Source organism: Podarcis vaucheri (genome assembly GCF_965113315.1).
Source record: "Podarcis vaucheri genome assembly, chromosome: 11".
In the NCBI taxonomy this organism is placed as follows: domain Eukaryota; kingdom Metazoa; phylum Chordata; class Lepidosauria; order Squamata; family Lacertidae; genus Podarcis; species Podarcis vaucheri.
Genome location: NC_138749.1, coordinates 16,086,202 through 16,105,449, shown reverse-complemented (window position 1 = coordinate 16,105,449; position 19,248 = coordinate 16,086,202). Strand labels below are relative to the sequence as shown.

The window sequence follows — 19,248 nt, the reverse complement described above, 5'->3', positions numbered from 1 at the left end:
GTGCTGTGATTTAAATTGCGGGGTTCCTAAAGTGGGAGGAAACATCCTCAAGTGAGGGGTGTTAGGATTACCTGGGGGGATGTCTTGCCAAAGGCAAGGTAGTTCTTTTAAAATGAGATTCAGAAGCAATACAAAATACACAAGTGAGTGAGAAGATTAAATATTTTATTCTAAAACAGCGGGGCAATGTATAGGATACCAAGCAAGCACTTCAATCTACAACTTGGAAGCCCTCAAGAAGTGGCAAAGTGACTCCCATAACATGGCATTAGTGACATATTTGAGAGGAGTATGCAAAATTGGTTTATAAGAACAAAGGTGAAATCTGAACAATATTATGTCAAGCTTCAAATAATTGATAATAAAGGGGAAAAATTGGAGACATAATAGTTGAAATGTATAATATAAGATAAGAGTTGAAAGAAGGTGAAGTTTTGCTGAATAAGATCTTGTAAACGAGAACACAGAAAAGGGAGATGTGAGGGAGTCAAGAAAGAGGGTTATGGAAATAATACTTAAGAAATTGAATCTTTTTCTTTCTTTTTCATGTCCTTTTTATGCTTTTTCTCTGTTTCTTTTTTGTATGTTTTGTATGTTCTTCTTGTATTGACTGTGATGGTGTTTTTTTTCTCTTTGGTTGTGAATGTGAAGTTGGTTATATTGTTTAAAACCTTTAATAAATATTTTATTTTTTAAAAAAACAACAAAGTGACTCCCCCAGGTAGCCTCGGTTTGCACGGCCCTGCGGCCGATCAGTCCGTGCATGAGCTTTCAAGAAACTCTGCCCAAACCGTCCAATTTTATAGATAGCCTGTGTGGTTTCCAAGAAGAAGAAGAAGAAGAAGAGTTTGGATTTGATATCCCGCTTTATCACTACCCGAAGGAGTCTCAAAGCGGCCAACATTCTCTTTTCCCTTCCTCCCCCACAACAAACACTCTGTGAGGTGAGTGAGGCTGAGAGACTTCAGAGAAGTATGACTGGCCCAAGGTCACCCAGCAGCTGCATGTGGAGGAGCGGAGATGTGAACCCAGTTCCCCAGATTACGAGACTACTGCTCTTAACCACTACACCACACTGGCTCTCCAAGACTGGCTACGTGCAGATCATCCATTAGCCACCCCCTCCCAATGCCTCACTTTCTCAAAACAATGTCCAACATCAAAGAAGGTACCCAACATTATCCTCCCCAACTGATTAAGGCAGCTGTGTGTGTGACTTCACCTCCTCCCAACATTCTCAGGACATTAAAGACTGTTCTCACACCATCAAAGAACTTAACAAGAGCGAGGGAGTGAGAAGGAACAGAGGCAGGAAGGGTAACCGTGTCAGATCACTAACTCCTCGATACGTTTTTGTCTCCCGGGTGCATTTCCCATACAGGGGAGGGCACTAAGACACAAGCAGGTGGGGAAGTCACTGGAGGTGTGAATGACTTTCAGACTCTGAAAAGTTGGCATCACTGAATAGTGTTCGTTTGTTGAAATAAGTAAGCTAAATAGTTTTAATTGGATTTTGGATAAAATCAATTGTTACTGTTTTGAAGTTTATTGTGTTACTATATTCCTTAGTGGGTCATGCAACCTGCTGTTGTAAATACAGTGGTACCTCGGGTTACATACGCTTCAGGTTACAGATGCTTCAGGTTACGGACTCCTCTAACCCAGAAATAATACCTCAGGTTAAGAACTTTGCTTCAGGATGAGAACAGAAATCGTGCTCCGGCGGTGTGGCAGCTGCAAGAGGCCCCATTAGCTAAAGTGGTGCTTCAGGTTAAGAACAGTTTCAGGTTAAGAACGGGCCTCCGGAACGAATTAAGTACTTAACTACTTAAGTTAGGTACCACTGTAATGCATTTTATAGGTCAGGGGGCACTGGGGGTGAGTTTATGGAGCCAAGAGGGCGGAGGCCCGAAAATGTTTAGGAACAACTGATTTCAGTGAATTAAAAATGCGGAACTGCATGGGCTCAGAGTATTTCTTTTCTTTTAACTAGGGTTGGTAAACCATTTGTTCAATGTAACATAGCAGGAATGTAGAAGTAGTTGCAAAGCATGGAGCAGCGGCAATGAAGAGAAGAGGGGTGTTAGCTGTGTGCTTCACAATTGGTCATTAAAGGGGAGGCCTGGCAAGACCATTTATTCCAGATTCTGAAATTCCCTAGCCACATCACTGCTGAAGAGCCTGGTTCAGATCTTCATCGTGCAAAAGTTCAGATCTTCATCACTATACAGTTCTTCTGCAGCACAGCAGACGAGCCTCTCCTTCAAAGGGAAAGGGTATGGTGGGGGGGGGTTAAAGACTTCACACCTTTCCTGCTTCCTCCTTCACAGCTGAACCACTTGTTGTTGCACAGCCCGCCTTAACGCTTGCAGAGGCATCTCAACCATCACCGTCAATGCCAGTCCAACCATGAATGTCATCAGGCAGTGTCCAAGGAACAGATAGAACTAAAAAGATAAGTGCAAACGGAAATAAGGGCAGATCTGTTCAGCATAATTGTTCAACTGCACACTGAAATGGAGACTGGCTGTATGCATATTGCTGAAAGGGTTTAACATTGGGACATGCCACTGAAGCATACTGAAGCTCTCTGAGCTCTAACAGGCTGATACTTAATCAACTGGTGTTCTCTGCTAGCTATCATCTGAGTGTTTAACCTTAGATAGGGCTGTCATACGTCCAGAATTCCCAAGACATATCCATGATTCGTACTTCAGAAATTGGGTCCGGGTGGAATTTCCAAAAATTTATTAAATGTCTGGGGAAACCCAGGCGTATGGCAACCCATGTCAGAAGTGTGGTTATTTTGATGACTTTCATAGAAAAATAGTTCACAAACCTTCAGTTTTGTTTCCGGATTTGAAATATGACAACTGAGCCTTAGGTCATGTGATTAAGGTATTCAATTTTTAATCTCCATTTTGAAAAGGAATTGCCTCTTAATCTTTTGTTCTCAGGCACAGCCAGAGAAAGATGTGATAATGAAGCCTCTACAGCAGCAAAATGTGAAATTTGCACGAAAACGCTGACAAATTTTCAAGAGGAGTTTAAACACACACACACACATACACAAAATTCAAATTGCTGCAGAAATGCAAGGAATTGAATTGAAAATTTGGAAAATCGAGATCCTGAAGAGAACCAAAATTAACAGATCCATCTATCCTTAATCACTCACCATATTCATGTCCGAGTAGTGCATGGACGTTTCTTGAAGTCCATTATACAACAAAATCAACATTGGGTGGACCAAGTAGCAGGCGTAGCTGATTTTGGCAGCCACCGACCAGAAGCCCCATGAAAGCATCCAATTGATGAAACCTAAAAGGTAAAGGTACCCCTGACCGTTAGGTCCAGTCGTGGACGACTCTGGGGTTGCAGCGCTCATCTCACTCTATAGGCCGAGGGTACCGGTGTTTGTCCCCAGACAGCTTCCGGGTCATGTGGCCAGCATGACTAAGCCGCTTCTGGCGAACTAGAGTAGCGCACAGAAACGACGTTTACTTTCACGCCGGAGCCATACCCGTTTATCTACTTGCACTTTGACGTGCTTTCGAAATGCTAGATTGGCAGGAGCAGGGACTGAGCAACAGGAGCTCACCCCGTCGCAGGGATTCGAACCGCCAACCTTCTGATCAGCAAGCCCTAGGCTCTGTGGTTTAGACCACAGCAAATAATAAACTATTAAAGACCCAGTTGTGGTGTAGTGGTTAGAGTACTAGATCGGGACCTGGGAGACCAAGGTTCAAATCCCCACTCCTGTGGCCAGATGGGGAGGCTCTGAGAGTCACATTCGCCCCACTGCCCGGGCGTGAGGTTCCCCATTCCTTCTCTGTAGAGTACCTCCATAGCCTTCCTCACACGCAAAAATTATCCACCCCACAGCGGTAGCCCACACCGTCCGGTGAGTAGCTTGGTAAATGGCTGTGGCAGGTGAGTAGTCGAGGGGGTCTTGCAACGTATAGGCCAAAGCAACTACCATAAACATGGAAAACATTGCAGAAAGCCATCCGATGGAAGCCTGCACCTGCGGAAACATGAGAATGAGACATTTGATTGCCTCTTAGTTCATTAGGATAATTCCACCTGACTGGTCGTTTTGGGGAAAGCGACTTTGCTTCTCTTTCAATGGAATGTTCAGGCCTTCTCTTCCTGTCTCTTCTGTCATGGACAGACTTTGGTAACATCATCATCATCATTATCATTATCATTATTATTTTATGCCCCCTCAGCTCAGTGCCCTGTGTGGGGCAATTGCATGCACTGCCCTAAATCCAGCGCTGCCTCTGTCAGCTGTTACAATGCCTTGCTGGTGGTCTCTTTCCATGCTCCTCTGAATGGATGTTTTGTCATTGAAATTCTACTCAATATTGATCCAGAGTAGATGCCAATGCATAGTTAGCAGAGTAAAAACTTAAACACGTTGCAGGATTCCCAGAAAATAGACCAGAGGCAATTTCATCCAGCAGAGCTTTACTGCTTCTGAAGGCAAATGAGCATAATGGTCACAAGTCCAATATATTCAGGATTGGCCCTGTCCATAAGAAATCCAGTTGCAGCAGACTTAACTTAAACTTACAATAAGTCTAAACACTATATACAGAACACCACACCAGAAGGAAAGGAGATAGAAAGAGAAAGTGAATCCCAGGGTCCTTCTGGCCCTAACTTTTATAGTCAGCATGACCTTGACAGAAGAGATAACAGTATTAAGTTTAAGCCAGCTGTACTCAGCTTCTCGGAAGGAATAACCCAAACATCATGAACCTTTTGCTTGTTTCTTTCACACAGAGAAGCTTCCAGAACCCTCTTGGATTAATTAGAATAATAAAGATCTCTACACATCAGATCAATACTTTCTGCACTAAGAAATGCAAATTGACATGTTTAGATTACTCAGTTCAGTTGCTTAGTTTTCAGACACTTAATAATAAAATATACATATATTTTAGGCCCGCTGTCTTTAATGCATCATAACCAATTAGATTAATTGAGCAAAATAAACCAACCAATGTAGAGGAGATTTGTAAAAAGTGCTTATTTTAATTAAAGAACTTCTAAAAAACTGCAGATGAAAGACACTTCTCTCTCATAGGAGGGAATTCCTCTTCTCAAACGATGCTTACTATGATATATGCATGCGTTACCCAAAATCAAAATAAATTTAGCTTCTTCCTTCATAAATAATAAATAATAAGAATTACTATTATCCCAGCCTCCCTCCCTAAGACAACAAACAATAAAATTGCAAAGACAAAATTTTAACAACAACAACATCTTGAAACAGTCACAAATCCTCACAATGGAGTAATTTCAAGGTTGTCAGGAACAGAATATTTCAGCCACCAAATACCTGGGTGAATAGGAAAACCAAGAACGTTCCCTGGGCCCTGCATAATAACCACAGGTTACAAATTTAGGTCTGGGGAAGTGGCGTGCAGGACACAAAAGGGAGAGGAGACGAACACTTCTCACCCAGCAAGGCAGCTCCACTCAAAACTGGAATATGACATGGCTGTTCTAAAGACTGTGGGTCCCTCGTGTTTTTATGGTGTTCATTTTAACTACAAAGTCTCCCTTAGATGCTGCAACTGCATCTTGCTCTTCTCTCGAGGCTGCTGCTCCCTTTGCCAAAACCTTCCCCATTTATTGTGTGCCATGAAACGTGCCAACTTCTCTCCTTGTCAGATCAAGGCTGCTTTCACTCTCTCTCTCTCCAGGTTGCAGTGGGATCACTTCAAGGCAACACTTGCCCCAGTGGTAATATTTTGCACAGCACTTCCAGGTGGCTTGAGTATTTGGAATCAAAGGGGCTCCCTTATTTGTCAGGCCAACAAGCAGTGCCCCAGGAACCCTTCATCAAAGGCTCACAGCAGTAGACTGATGTTGCTTGTGCAAAATGGACTTGTCCCTTCTTGGTTTCATCATATATTGTAATAGCAAAATTAATTCCTTGAGCATGGATCCATCAAGGCACAGGAAGGGAAATACCAGTCAGTCTGGAGGGACCCCAAGGTTTGTGGAAGTATACTTTTTTAAAAAAAGAAAAAAACCCTTCAATTTGTATTTCTGCCTGTGAAGGCAGGGAACCAAAGACAGGGAACAGAATATGAACTAACTCTTGGGAGAGGATAGAACATTGGAGAGAGGAGGAATGGCGTATCTTGGAAGAGAGCATGATTGGCTGCTGGAACCCTGAACAGGAGCCCTCTGCACTGCAACGTTTTTGTTGCAGTTCCTGCTTGTTTTTATTTTTTATTCCTCCTACTGGAAGGAGCCCCCATTATGGGGATCAAGACTTAGTGGTACCTTTCTGCCTTCTAAAAGAAAAGTGTGGATAGCATGACACACACAGCACATCATCCACTTGCATTACAGTGGATGGCATTATCCCCCAGCTGTTGGCCCTGTAAATCTGCCAGTGAGGAGGTTTAGACTGACTCTTCCAAAGCCCAGAGGATACAAAATCTTTCAGAGCCTTATGAACTACCCTCAAGAGCACAAGGGATACCTTAATAACAGTGAATCTAACGTACAAGGAAGATCTTCCAGAGAAATATCCTTTTAAGACCAATGAACTTTAGAAGGAAAAGGGGGTTATGAGAAAGCAGAGGAAAGAAAGAAAGAAAGAAAGAAAGAAAGAAAGAAAGAAAGAAAGAAAGAAAGAAAGAAAGAAAGAAAATCACACATCTCCACCATCAACTCTGAGTGGATGGCATTTCAGAGCATGCACAGAATTCCTTGCAGGACAAGATAGTTTGAGAGGGTATCAGTCTCTTGCAGAGCATCTTTGGTCCCCCAATACACATGGTTCCAAAGGAAAGGAGGGATTGGGGTGATACCCCACATATTTGGGGGGATCTGAGACCAACTGAAGCCAGTCTCCCTTCTCAGATGGAGTGGAGTTTGAGCCAATGGTGAAAAAAGCTCCATCTCCAACATAAATGATTGAGACAGCCAATCAGAAATTGCTCAGGAGGATGGTCCCACCTTTTGACAAAAGAGCTAGCCAGTTCAGACCAGCCGGTTGTTGTAAATTGTCAGGGAACTGACATCAGGGCGAGAGGAGAAGGGGAGGCTCCCAGATTCTGCGGGCGAAGGACCCAGCACCAGGGGGAGAAGCAGCTCGGTAGAGGAGGAAGGAAATCAGCGCAACACCAGGGATAAAGGGGGGCAAATGGGGGAAGCGGAGGAAGAGCTCCAGGATTCTTCCCTGGAGATCAGTGGGGAGAGCACAGGCCCTCCACTACCCATGCCCTCCCTGCGCAGAAGACTCCCGCGCAGTGAGAGGAGGAGGCGACTGGGAGTCAGACAGCTTCTATGCTGGAAAAGGTTTAAGAAACGCCCACAGACAGATTCTGCAAGCGACTGAGACAGCCATACGGAGATGGGCTGTGCAGTCAGAAGGGTTTAACCAAGGCAATTAAGCCTAGAGAGGCGGCAGTTTACGCACGAGTAACTCATACCCATTACATAAATTAAAAAAGGGGTGGGGGGTGTTAAACTTGGGGAAAGGATCAGAAATGAAACAACAACAAATGCATTCTCAGGAGGGATCCAGAGTTCCAGATATTCTGAATGGCGCTGTTGGTCATATTGGAATACGACACAAACCTCACCAAACCTGTCCCAGATTTCTTTGGAGGACGCCACCGCAGTTAAAATGGTTTAAAGTCAATACACATTTTGTTGTGCAGATAGGATCCCAAATGTTTGTTAAATACGCCCCCCCATTTACCTTGCTCCTTAGGACTGGGGTTTGCTGCTGGTTCATGTACAACCCAAGAAGAATGCCAACTAGAAATGGACCGTATCGGCAGTAAGGTTTTGAGTAATACTCTGTGAAATACATCACAGTGGCCGTTTTCCTGCAAGCATATTGGAAACGGGTTATAAAAAGATTATACGGAAGGCTTGAAGGGAAAGAAAGAGCATTAACTGATAACTATTCCTAACTAAAAACATTTGCCAAATGACTCAGATGGAACGATTCTCCTGAGGTAAAATATATGAGAACTAAGTCTGAATGTTGCTGCTGTTAACAAATGTGGCATAACCCAAGTGTTCTGCTCTGAAAGGAAGTGTGATAACACCCCCTGTTTATTTGCTTCTCAAAATTCACAGGTTCTGCCTTTTTTTAAAATCGGTTGGGAGAAAAACACATTAGGCAGATGAAGTGAGTCAGTCAGATGACATCTCCATTAAGGGCAATTTTCTTCTCAGGGTGCCATTCCAACTTCTGTTTCCAAAAATTCAAGAACCTCCGACATACCCCATAACACGCAGAGGGTTACTTTCTCTTGATTGATTAGATTCCTGACTGCGCTTTGGATCTCTCCCAGCATAATATTGTGACCTATTATTGAAGGGGGAAGTTTCCAGAACGTTACCTCATATCACGAGGATTTGCAACAGGAAGCCTGTAGAACGATGACAGCAGGGCTGTCACTGTAAAAGTTGTCAGGAACAGCAAAGTCCCCAGAATTATAATTCCCTGCTTGCTCCTGCCAAAACAATAGAAATATAAGCAAAAATAGAAATATAAGCAACAGATGGGGCCTTTTTTTGGGGGGGGGGACTTCACATTATTCATTTAAATGATAAAACACGTAATATCAAAAATCTCTAACCTTTATATTCAAAGGGTTGCTTGAGAGGGCATGTATTTCACTGTTATAACTGAAGTAATAGTAGTTTTCCAAGGGGAAGAATAATAATTGACACTCTAATTACCAACAGGCATGCATTCAGTTTGGAAGAAACAGAGCAACAGACCAAATGGGTCCCATTTGGTACAGTTTTCTCATGTTCTAAAACAAATTCACAGAGATACGGATGCTAAAAGATAAGGTAAAGGACCCCTGGATGGTTAAGTCCAGTCAAAGGCAACTATGGGGTTGCGGCACTCATCTTGCTTTCAGGTTGAGGGAGCTGGCGTTTCTCCACAGACAGCTTTCCGGGTCATGTGGACAGCATGACTAAACTGCTTCTGGTGCAACAGAACACCGTGACAGAAACCAGAGCGCATGGAAACACTGTTTACCTTCCCGCCACAGCAGTACCTATTTATCTACTTGCACTGGTGTGCTTTCGAACTGCTAGGTTGGCAGGAGCTGGGACAGAGCAATGGGAGCTCACCCCGTTGCGGGGATTCAAACCACTAACCTTCTGATCGGCAAGCCCAAGAGGCTCAGATGAACAGGACTCTGATCCGTGCCTCCCATGTGGGGTGGAGGGGTCTTAGATCCCTCTGGTGGCAGCAACAGCAGAAGGCTAGGCAGGCTTTTCTGGAAACGGCCATTCTTCCTTCCCCCACACCCTGTTTTAAATGTGCTATTTATATTTGACTTCACTTAGCAATGGTGTTTTTTTCTATGAAATGTTTTTTTTGTTAACTTTGTTTGTGTTAAATACGTATTCTGTAGTTGACTTCCTTTGCAATGTTTTATTTTGAAATCTTTAAGATAATATTTTAGTTTTCTGTTAATTATGTTGCTTTGACTGTATACTCTATATTTGACTATCTTCAGAAATGTTTGATTCTGGATTGTTTTGTTGATGTTTTAATATGCTGTATACCACTTTGAGGGTTTTTCCTTCAAAATACAAAGCGGAATAGAAATGAAATAAATCAAATAAACAAATTACGAGGAAACCTCATGGTGGATGTTCATTGCCGAAGAAATACTCACCTCATGGAAATATAGACCAGCAGGGGTGTTGTGAAATAAAACTGGAAATCATTTGCAAGGTACCACGTCCATCCGTTACACTGAAAACGGGGTGGGAATGGGAAGTCAAATGTATACTTTTAATACATATTATTTAAAATATATATTATAACACAATGCCCCAATAAATATTCCATCGTACAGACTTACTGACTCTTGCCCAGCGATAAAGTTGTTGATCAGCAGTAGGTTGGCCCACCATGTTCTTCTACAGTTATCAACCTCAAGTTTCGAGAGCTCCCAAAATGTCCCCCAAGGAGCGACAGAGTAGAAACCGATTAAAAGGCACAAGGAATATATATGGAGTGGCTGAAGCCTACAAACACAAGAGCAGAAGTGGTCGGGTTGCATGCAGGCACACAATTTTCAGCACGTTGTTAAACAAATTCAAACCTGATTGCATTTGCAAAGCAGACTCTCTTCCCTTAAACTTCATCCCTGTATTCCTTTGCAAGCCCAGCTCAATAGCAAACTGGAGTAATTAATAGTACAGTGGTACCTTGGTTTTCAAACGTAACCCGTTCCGGAAGTCCATTCCAAAACCAAAGCGTTCCAAAACCAAGGCGCGCTTTCCCACAGAAAGTAATGCAAAAAGAGACAATTGATCCAGAAAATGAAAGCAATAAACAATGTACTGCAGTAACACAATCAATCAATCAGTAGCTGAACTGGGTTCCACACAGTCACAAAAACAAAAACAGAAATGCAAAATAAATAGCAAAAACATGAATCAAACCCTCACAAACAGTTACCGGAAAAATCGGCGCCACAGGTACTTTACTGTGAGGCGAAAGGTGATCCGTTTTTCAGAGAGATTCAACATGTTCAAAAAGGACCGGCAGCTCAAAAAGCCACTGAGGAGAAAAAGAACGGCAGTTTAATCGCCCGTTCTAAAATGCCTGTCCTTCAGTTTCCTTTCCAAACAGAGGTATTCAAAGTGATGAACAAAAACAAGCCCCCCAAAATTAAAAATAAACTCAAATGCAATAATACAGGGAAACACATAGCGTTATAATGATGTAATACCCAAAACGAAATAGCCCTAATGAAGGGGGGAAAACACAGTAGACATCACAATGTAATAAGCAACTGACTCAAAATCCTGTTGAAAAATATGTCCTCAGGCAGCATGAAACATGGACAAGGAGGGGGCGCAGTTTGTGTGATCACAGTAGTTGGTGCTGAAGGTGCCAGTTCAAACAACCAGGGATCCCACGCAATCCTGGCTGTCTGAGCTCACCAGCAGTCCCATGTGATCCCTATGGCAAGGGATCCCATAGGGGCAAGGTGTGAACCTATGGGGCAAGGTGAGGCAGTTGCCTCAGGGCAGCAGGCTCTGGATAGATGGGTAGCAGATCTGGCCTCCCTCCATGGAGTCGGCCCTGGGCTTGTTGTCCTCTGTTGCTGCCATGCGCCTGCTCCCCCAGGGGCAGGGGAGGTCAAGTAGGTGAGCCATGGACTACCAGCAGGATCTATTGTCCTACAGATCCTGCATGAATAAAACACCTGTTGTTGTCCAATGCATCTTCAAATAATTACCAGGGAATAAGTCTCATGTTCCACCTTTATAGACTTTGCAAGGTTCACCGCCATGAGATGTTAGATGGTTATTTTTTATTTAAAAATATAACAGAGGGAGAAAAACCTCTAATAACTTCTGACTTAAAGGTAAAGGTACCCCTGACCATTAGGTCCAGTCGCGGGCGACTCTGGGGTTGCGGCGCTCATTTCGCTCTATAGGCCGAGAGAGCCAGCGTTTGTCCACAGACAGCTTCTGGGTTATGTGGCCAGCATGACTAAGCCTCTTCTGGCGAACCAGAGCAGTGCACAGAAACGCCGTTTACCTTCCCGCCAGAGCAGTACCTATTTATCTACTTGCACTTTGACGTGCTTTTGAACTGCTAGGTTGGCAGGAGCAGGGACCGAACAACGGGAGGTCACCCTGTTGTGGGGATTCGAACCGCTGACTTTCTGATCGGCAAGCCCTAGGCTCAGTGGTTTAGACCACAGCGCCACCCGCATCCCCTAATATCTGACTTACCTGATGAGAAAAAATGTGTCAACGCCTAAATAAAATGGTCCACTTAGAGAAAATACATAAATAGGGTTTTTAAGCACTTTAGCTTCCCATTCCAACTCATTATCTGTGGTAACATATAAGGAAGAGAGAGAGACAGAGATAAACAGTCAGGAGATATTTGGAAATCTACTTAACTTAAGCATATCTCTGCAAACGAAGAGAAACATGGAACAAATCAGGTCCAATTGTGTCTATGTTTTTTTAAAAAAATAAGTTCCCTTCCTCTCACTTAATACATTTCCAAAGCAGCTTACAAATATTAGCAGTTCAAAAAATGAGTCTTTGAATGTTCAGGCTATGGCATTCATACTTTATGTTAGGCTAGAGTTTGCAAATACAGTGCCCTACTGATGTTTTCATGTCTCTTGGAAACTTACAGGAACTATTTGTTAGACAGAGGATGTTTTGAAATGTTAGAACTGCTGCTCCTCTCCAGCTAAAAGGGATGAGTGTGTGTGCCTGACTTGAAGATTGAAATATTGGATTGAAATTGGGGCAACCCAGGAAACAATCACACAACCTCCTGTGCCCATTCAAAGGCGAGGAAGAAACGAAACAAAACACACTGTAGTGTGATTATCCTCCTTGAAGGCTGAGGTGCTGGAATGAAAATTGGCATGTGTCTGGTGTCACTAGATGGAACTAGATTTAGTTATATCTGGGACACTGAGTCAGCAATGTCCTGTTGTTGATTTGTTCTTGTTCAAGATAGACAATGAAGTTCTTGTCGAAGTTCTTAACTGCTGTGTCCTTAATCCTTCTTTTACAGAATGTATGTTCAGGAAACCCTTCCAAATTTTATTGATTTACAGCATCTATATCTCACATGTCTAAAATGTCCAAGGCAGCCAAGAAAGACAAAGAAACACACTATATGTCAGAGGTGAGGAGAACTCACGGGCTTCTAGATATTGTTGTACTCTAATTCCCATCAGCCCTGGCTAACAGCTTCAGTGGATGGGGATTATGGGAGTTGGAGGTCAGCAATATCTGGAGAGCCACAGGTTTCCTGCCTCTGAAATTACACACACACACAAGGAGGGAGAGAAACAGAGAGAGAGAAATAGAGGAAAGCTGTGAAATCCTATCAACCAAAGTTCAGAAGCAAACAGGTCTTCCACAGTGTGGGGAAAGAACATCAGATTCTTCTCTCTGAAGCATAGAATCGCAAACTTTTGGTTTGGTCACTGAAAAGGTCCTTTCCAGTTCAAACAGCAGCTCAGCCTCTCTATAATCATTCTTAAAGGACCCAGGAAAGATGTGAAATGCACTGAATGAGATATATCAAGCGAGGACTCTCGTTGTTCTTTACAACTCTCTATTGAACAAATCTCATTGCCTCTACATAACTGATCGCCCTGTCAAAAAAAAGAAAAAACCCCAAAGCCAAGGCTATTTAGCAGCAAGTCACAGCCCATGAACTGCAATCCCGAGTGTCAAATATGGAATAAAACAGCAGTTGAAATGAGTAGTGAGATCATTTAGAGAACACTGTGTTTCCTTTAAAACAGGAATGTATCTGCCTTTGTAGCTTCAGCTCATGCCTAAATTCTGCCACGCTGTCATTTGACTTGTATGCCCAGAAATTACCCACAAGAGACTCAGCGCTCTGATACCATTTAGAGACAAAGAGACTTCTTTACAGGGTTTCATCAGCCAAATGGCTGGGAGATGGTTTTGCAAGGAAAAACACTTCAGAACACAGTCCAAGGCACCTAAGAATATTAAAGCAGCAGAAATTAATTCATTATACCATGTAGATTATACGTGTTCTGTCATGTAGAGTGAAGAAATAGTCCTTTTTTGAAAGCATGTATGCACTTAACTCCATGGGGCTTACTTCTGAGTAGACATGCATGGGATCGCATTTTAAGACTGGCAGATGATGGGGGATAATTAATGGACAAACAGCTTCCAAAACAAACAACAGTGCTTTTCTTTCAGCTTCATAGGCTGCACTTGGAGTCACATCTATCTGCAAAGGGGAAGCCTATGCAAGGATTATTGATAGGGCCACAGGACTTCCCCCTTCTCTGCTCCGGAGGGTTGGGGGGAGAAACTCAGAACAGATTTGGGGGAGGGGTGTGAGTGGAGGAGAGATGGAGATGGTTCCTTGGTGTTACACGGAATACAACTCAATACCTTTCAGAATTTGTTTTGGATAGATTGCCACATAGAAACCTGACACGGAATTTTTAATCCTCCTAAAATTATCCTGAACCTGAACCCAAATGAACCCTGCGGGAGTTGAAGATTTCAGGGCTGGCTTTCTCCCACCTCCTTGTCCTTGATTCCCTCTGTTGCCTTTCCTACTATCTCAAAATAGATTGTAAACTCCTCGGGACAGAGACCTGCCCTTCCCACGCCCCACACTCTGTGATGCTTCCTGCTCACAGTAGGTGCCATAAAAATAATTACCAACATCACCATTAATAATAATGCAATGCCTACTTTGCTTTGAACCATCAAATGCGGCCAGCGCTGCTGATGCAGGTTCATGACTATGTTTCCTCTCTGCTTTTGATTCGCTTGCATCTCTTGCAACGAAAGATGTGCTCCCGTAATTTGCAGGAGGCAAAGCACCCGATGGCAATTCATCGCGCTTAGCCTTCTCCCATACATCTGCGGTGTAAATGGTTCCGATGATTGGCAAGATGATGAAGGAAATGCTAATGAACCTGGAAGGGAAATAGAAGTTCATTACTGCAGAGTGACTCTCGCTCCTGAGAGGCACGGCCTTCAGGGTCAGTTTCACGGCTGGGCTGAGACGTCCGCGGTCAGTACTTACAAACAAACCGCTACAAACACATCAATAGGGAAAAGGTTCTTAGCGCATCTGGCCACAGTCGGGAACGAGGCCGTTGAATTCATAGCGAACAGAGACGGAAAAGGCAATAGGAAAGAGATGGTCTTGAATTTAAATACACCTGTCAAAGGAAGAATAAGTTAATAATTTCACAGTCAGGACAATGGAGCCTTTTGTGATCACAATTTTTACCAGCTTGTTCAATGGAGTAAATGAAAACATTTGCTCTTTTAAGTCCCAGAAAGTGTTTCTATTCGGCACAAAGGTTTTAATACACATTTTCCAAAAAATTATAAACTTCTAGTGGCCTTAGGAAATGAATCTCTCACATGAATTCCCTTGGTTGTTTCACCTTCCTTGCAGAAATATGGAAGAAAAGGAGTTGGTATAAGCCCATGAGAGGTCAGTTTAAGGGCCAAGTTGCAGGTGACCAACAGTGACCTAGGTCTTAGAACCCGAGGTCTGCTAAATGTTGTTGGACCCCAGTCAGCATGGCCAAGGGTCAGGGACGATGGGATATGGAGTTCTTCAGCCGTTGGAGGGTGACAGGATGGGGAAGGCTAGCATACAGCGCAATCAGAAAAATAAAAGTATCCATTCTCCCTTTCAAAAGTACTTATAATGTTGTTTTTCCTGTTCTTATAATGTTGTTTTTCCTGTTCTTTGTAAAGAACAAAGAGGCCAATGAAAAATGAGAAGGAAGAAAAATAGGAGTAACGACTTAAGCACATTGCAGGATTCCCCAAAAATAGACCAGAGGCAATTGTATTTCATCCAGCAGAGCCTTACTGCTTTTTAATGGGGGGACGCAGGGGTACTCGTACCCCTAAACATTTTGTGAATCTAAGTTTGGCCTCATTTTGGGGCAGTATTTCAATATGAGTAGGAAAATGAGAGTACCCTTAAACATTTTTTTAAGGAAAAAAGCACTGCTGCTACTGAAGGGAAATGAGCATAATGGTCACAAATCCAATAAATTCAGGATTGGCACTGTTCGTAAGAAATCCAGTTGCAGCTTATCTTAGACTTATCTTAAACTTACAAGAAGTTATAATAAGACTAAACCTTAACACTAAGCATACAGAACACTACACCAGAAGAAAGAGATAGAAAGAGAAAGTAATCCCAGGCTCCTTCTATTAATATAGTCAGCATGACCCTGACAGAAGAGATAACAGAACCAGCTGTACTCGGCTTCTCTGAAGGTATAACCCAAACACCAGAAACCATCCGCTTGTTTCCTTCACATAGAAATAAACCTTCCAGAACCCTCTTGAACTAAGCAGAACAGGAAAGATCTCTACACATCCGATCAATACATTCTGTACTAAGAAATGTAAACTGACAGTTATCTGTGGAAATGGGGTGTTATTTATTTTTAGATAGTAAGCACGGGAGCTTTGAGGGAGAGCAAAAGTAGATCCGTCTAGGTACACACTCTAGCCTGTTTGTAATGTCATGTTAAACCACAAACAAGGTTTTGACTATGGTTTATGAACATCACGCTGGTGCACGAAGTCTGCACTATTCTGCTTTGGGTTGCGCTAGGAGCAACAAACCATAACTCTTGGCTTGCCATGTCATCTGAATGCAGACCCGTGGTTTGTTTCTCTCCAAACTTATATGTTTAATTACCAGATGCATGTACTGACATTAATGTGTCTGTGGTGTGAATGGATGGTGGCTCATGGTTACTATTAGTATTCTCCATATATTATTTCCTTTTCTTTATTTTCTTTAATAATTCCCCCCTTTGTTTTCTTTGTTTAATCTGCAAATAATAAAACTCATGTTAAAAAGCATGAGTGACGGTTTACACACGGTGTGTGAACTCAAGACACGTTTCATAAATCCACACACATTGGATCTTCAGTTTCACCTACAATATGTTTACAGCAACAAGCAACAAAATCACAGTCAATTTACCTAGCATGGCCAGTGCCGTAATTTCTTCTTCGTGGCAGGAACTGGGGGCACATAATCCATTGTAGTAATCAATTCTGTCCTAAGAAGTAGAATGCTTTTCAGTTCTCTTGTGGCAATAGGTTTAAGAGAAAATAGAGATACTGGCAAAAGTAGACAAATAGAGTAGATACCCAAGATGCACTGATTTCAAGGGCATTCTGGCAAAACTTGAGACTTGAGATTCTGCACATCAGCGGGAGAAGAAGATTCACCAGAGGCCGGGCTGTCATGCAGCCGGGGACAATTACAGATCTGCTCTGGGGTTTAAAAGTACAGCCCAAGACATTTTGCTGCCTGTGGTGCAATAAGAAATGGTGCCCCTTGCCCACTCCCTGCCAGTAAAAATGCAACCCCAGTCAATTAAAAAACTAACAATTCGCCGCTCTTCCCTGACACTCAAAATGAGCTGTCTGAGGGGCTGAAGTCAAAGTAGGAAAGCCTGCTAAAAATCCTTCTTTCTGTATAATTATTAAAAGTTACAGGACTTGCCAGTTAGGTATGAATTCCATTTGTATCCTGAGCTTTTTATCCTCAGAATAAACCTGTAGCCTAGAAGGCAGTGCTTTGCTCACGTATGAGTAGGCATTTGAGACCAGGTATTTAAGATTTTAATTTAGCAGAGCTCTAACAAACAGCAGAGATAATGACTGCTGTTAACTTCCTTAATTTATTTTAGAATTCCGGCCTAATTTTGGATTATACCCTCTCCCCTAGAAGTCCCCCCACTTCATTCCACATTAGTCAGCGTGTGCCCCAACCTTCCAGAGCAGTTTTTAAGGAGTACAGGGTGCGGAGAGGAGGAGACAGGACACTTTCCACCGATGAAATTCCTCAAGGTAACTTATCCTCACCTTAGAATATTACCTCTGTCTTCACCAATTTTACCTCTGTCTTTACATGGAGTCTCTGCCTTTTTTTGCTGAAGAACCTTTGGGAGTTGCCCTTCCAACATAGTCATTCAGCCAACCCAAAGTAGGTCACACACCTGCTGTACTTGGAGTTTGCAGTACTGCCCTCGGAATCTTCCGGAAGGTGCCTCAGCAGAAATGCATTCAGTGTAAGATCCCAGTCTGTCCACATTCCCACCAAGGACATTGCTGCCAGGTTTCCCAACAGAATCGTACACTGTAAAATCAAAGCAAGGATGCCGGGCAAACTACTCATGGTCCACCCATAAACTGACTAAAGGAAGGATGCAATGAAAGGAAGGGGGCCAGAGGCATTTTGGGGGGAATGAGAGGGTTCAGCTGCCTGCACCCACTGCTACTCTGCCGAATGCTTTGGTTGGAATGGTCCTAGGTAAAGGTAAAGGGACCCCTGACCATTAGGTCCAGTCGCAGACGACTCTGGGGTTGCGGCGCTCATCTCGCTTTATTGGCTAAGGGAGCCGGCGTACAGCTTCCAGGTCATGTGGCCAGCATGACTAAGCTGCTTCTGGCGAACCAGAGTAGTGCACGGAAATGCCATTTACCTTCCCGCCGGAACGGTACCCATTTATCTACTTGCACTTTGACGTGCTTTCGAACTGCTAGGTTGGCAGGAGCAGGGACCGAGCAACGGGAGCTCACCCTGTCACGGGGATTCGAACCACCGACCTTCTGATCGGCAAGTCCCAGGCTCTGTGGTTTAACCCACAGTGCCACCCGGTTCTACTTTTTACTAATTTGGTTATTTATACTTGCATTATGATACCCTAGGACATGGTAGTTAAGGATGGGTTCCCCAAAGCTGGCATTAGCCTGGGGGTGTAGCAAAGAGCCCTGATTTCTTACATCTGCCTTAGAGAAGAAGTTATGCCTCTCCCAGAATACACAGGCAGAGAGATGGAGACAACCACTGATATTCCATCCTAGTTAATAGTTGTGTAGGAAAATGCATCACCTGGGTGATTATTCTTACCCAACTGCAATGAAAAAGTAACGCCAGTAAAATTCTTCCATCTGGCAAAGAGATTGAGAATTCTGGTGGTAATTAAGACCATGATGGCCACACAAACCCCAACTTCCAAAAGGTGTCAGTCTACCTAAAATGACATTATTGGTGACTGGCAGGACATAGTCTGTTGTCAGACAAGTCCCACCTGGGTCCAAACCCCTTAAAAATGGACTGCGGCCAAATGGTCCCTGTCCCACAAATCCCATCCAACGACTGCTACACGTGAGTAGACCAGAAACCTGTTTGTAAGCAGGTGTATTTGGATAGACTTAAACTGAAAGGTTCCTTTTTTAAATTTTATTGAAGCAACATTCTGCCTCTTCTGCTTGTCTTCCTTACATTTTTATTATTAATAAACATCATAAAATTTGGCTGGTGCGGTCTTGAGAGAATTTTGCCAGAGTTAGTCCAACCCCGCATGCACCTAGCCCATCGGTCCAGGCTACATTTTTGTATGAGAGGGAGTTGGTTTCTGGAGAGTGACGGATGAGCCGGATGCTATCTCTGTTTCCCTTTTAAGAATTTGCCTTGGAACCCAGAAAGCATTCCTGCCTGGGCCAAAGTGTTCCTAAGGGGCGTGAGATGGTAGCTTACTTGTGGAATTCAGCCGGAAGATTGGAGGACAAAACAAAAAGTACCATATTTTTCGCTCTATAAGACGCACCAGATCACAAGACGCACCTAGTTTTTGGAGGAGGAAAACAAGAAAAATAATATTCTGAATCTCAGAA

At 43.2% G+C, this 19,248-nt stretch overlaps 1 protein-coding gene across 1 annotated transcript; it reads right to left on the bottom strand.

The window, feature by feature from the left end:
• Window positions 1-720: 720 nt before the first annotated feature.
• Window positions 721-18,563, bottom strand: LOC309542629 (O-acyltransferase like protein-like; the record flags this gene model as incomplete). Its single annotated transcript, XM_082241446.1, has 15 exons — window positions 721-2,447; window positions 3,179-3,321; window positions 3,844-4,027; window positions 7,739-7,868; window positions 8,391-8,504; window positions 9,693-9,772; window positions 9,882-10,047; window positions 10,484-10,585; window positions 11,773-11,875; window positions 13,356-13,526; window positions 14,263-14,489; window positions 14,600-14,738; window positions 16,544-16,622; window positions 17,568-17,707; window positions 18,482-18,563. The coding sequence occupies 15 exons, from the start codon at window positions 18,561-18,563 to the stop codon at window positions 2,325-2,327; spliced, it is 1,983 nt and encodes a 660-aa protein (XP_082097572.1). The 3' UTR covers window positions 721-2,324.
• Between the last annotated feature and the right edge of the window lie 685 nt (window positions 18,564-19,248).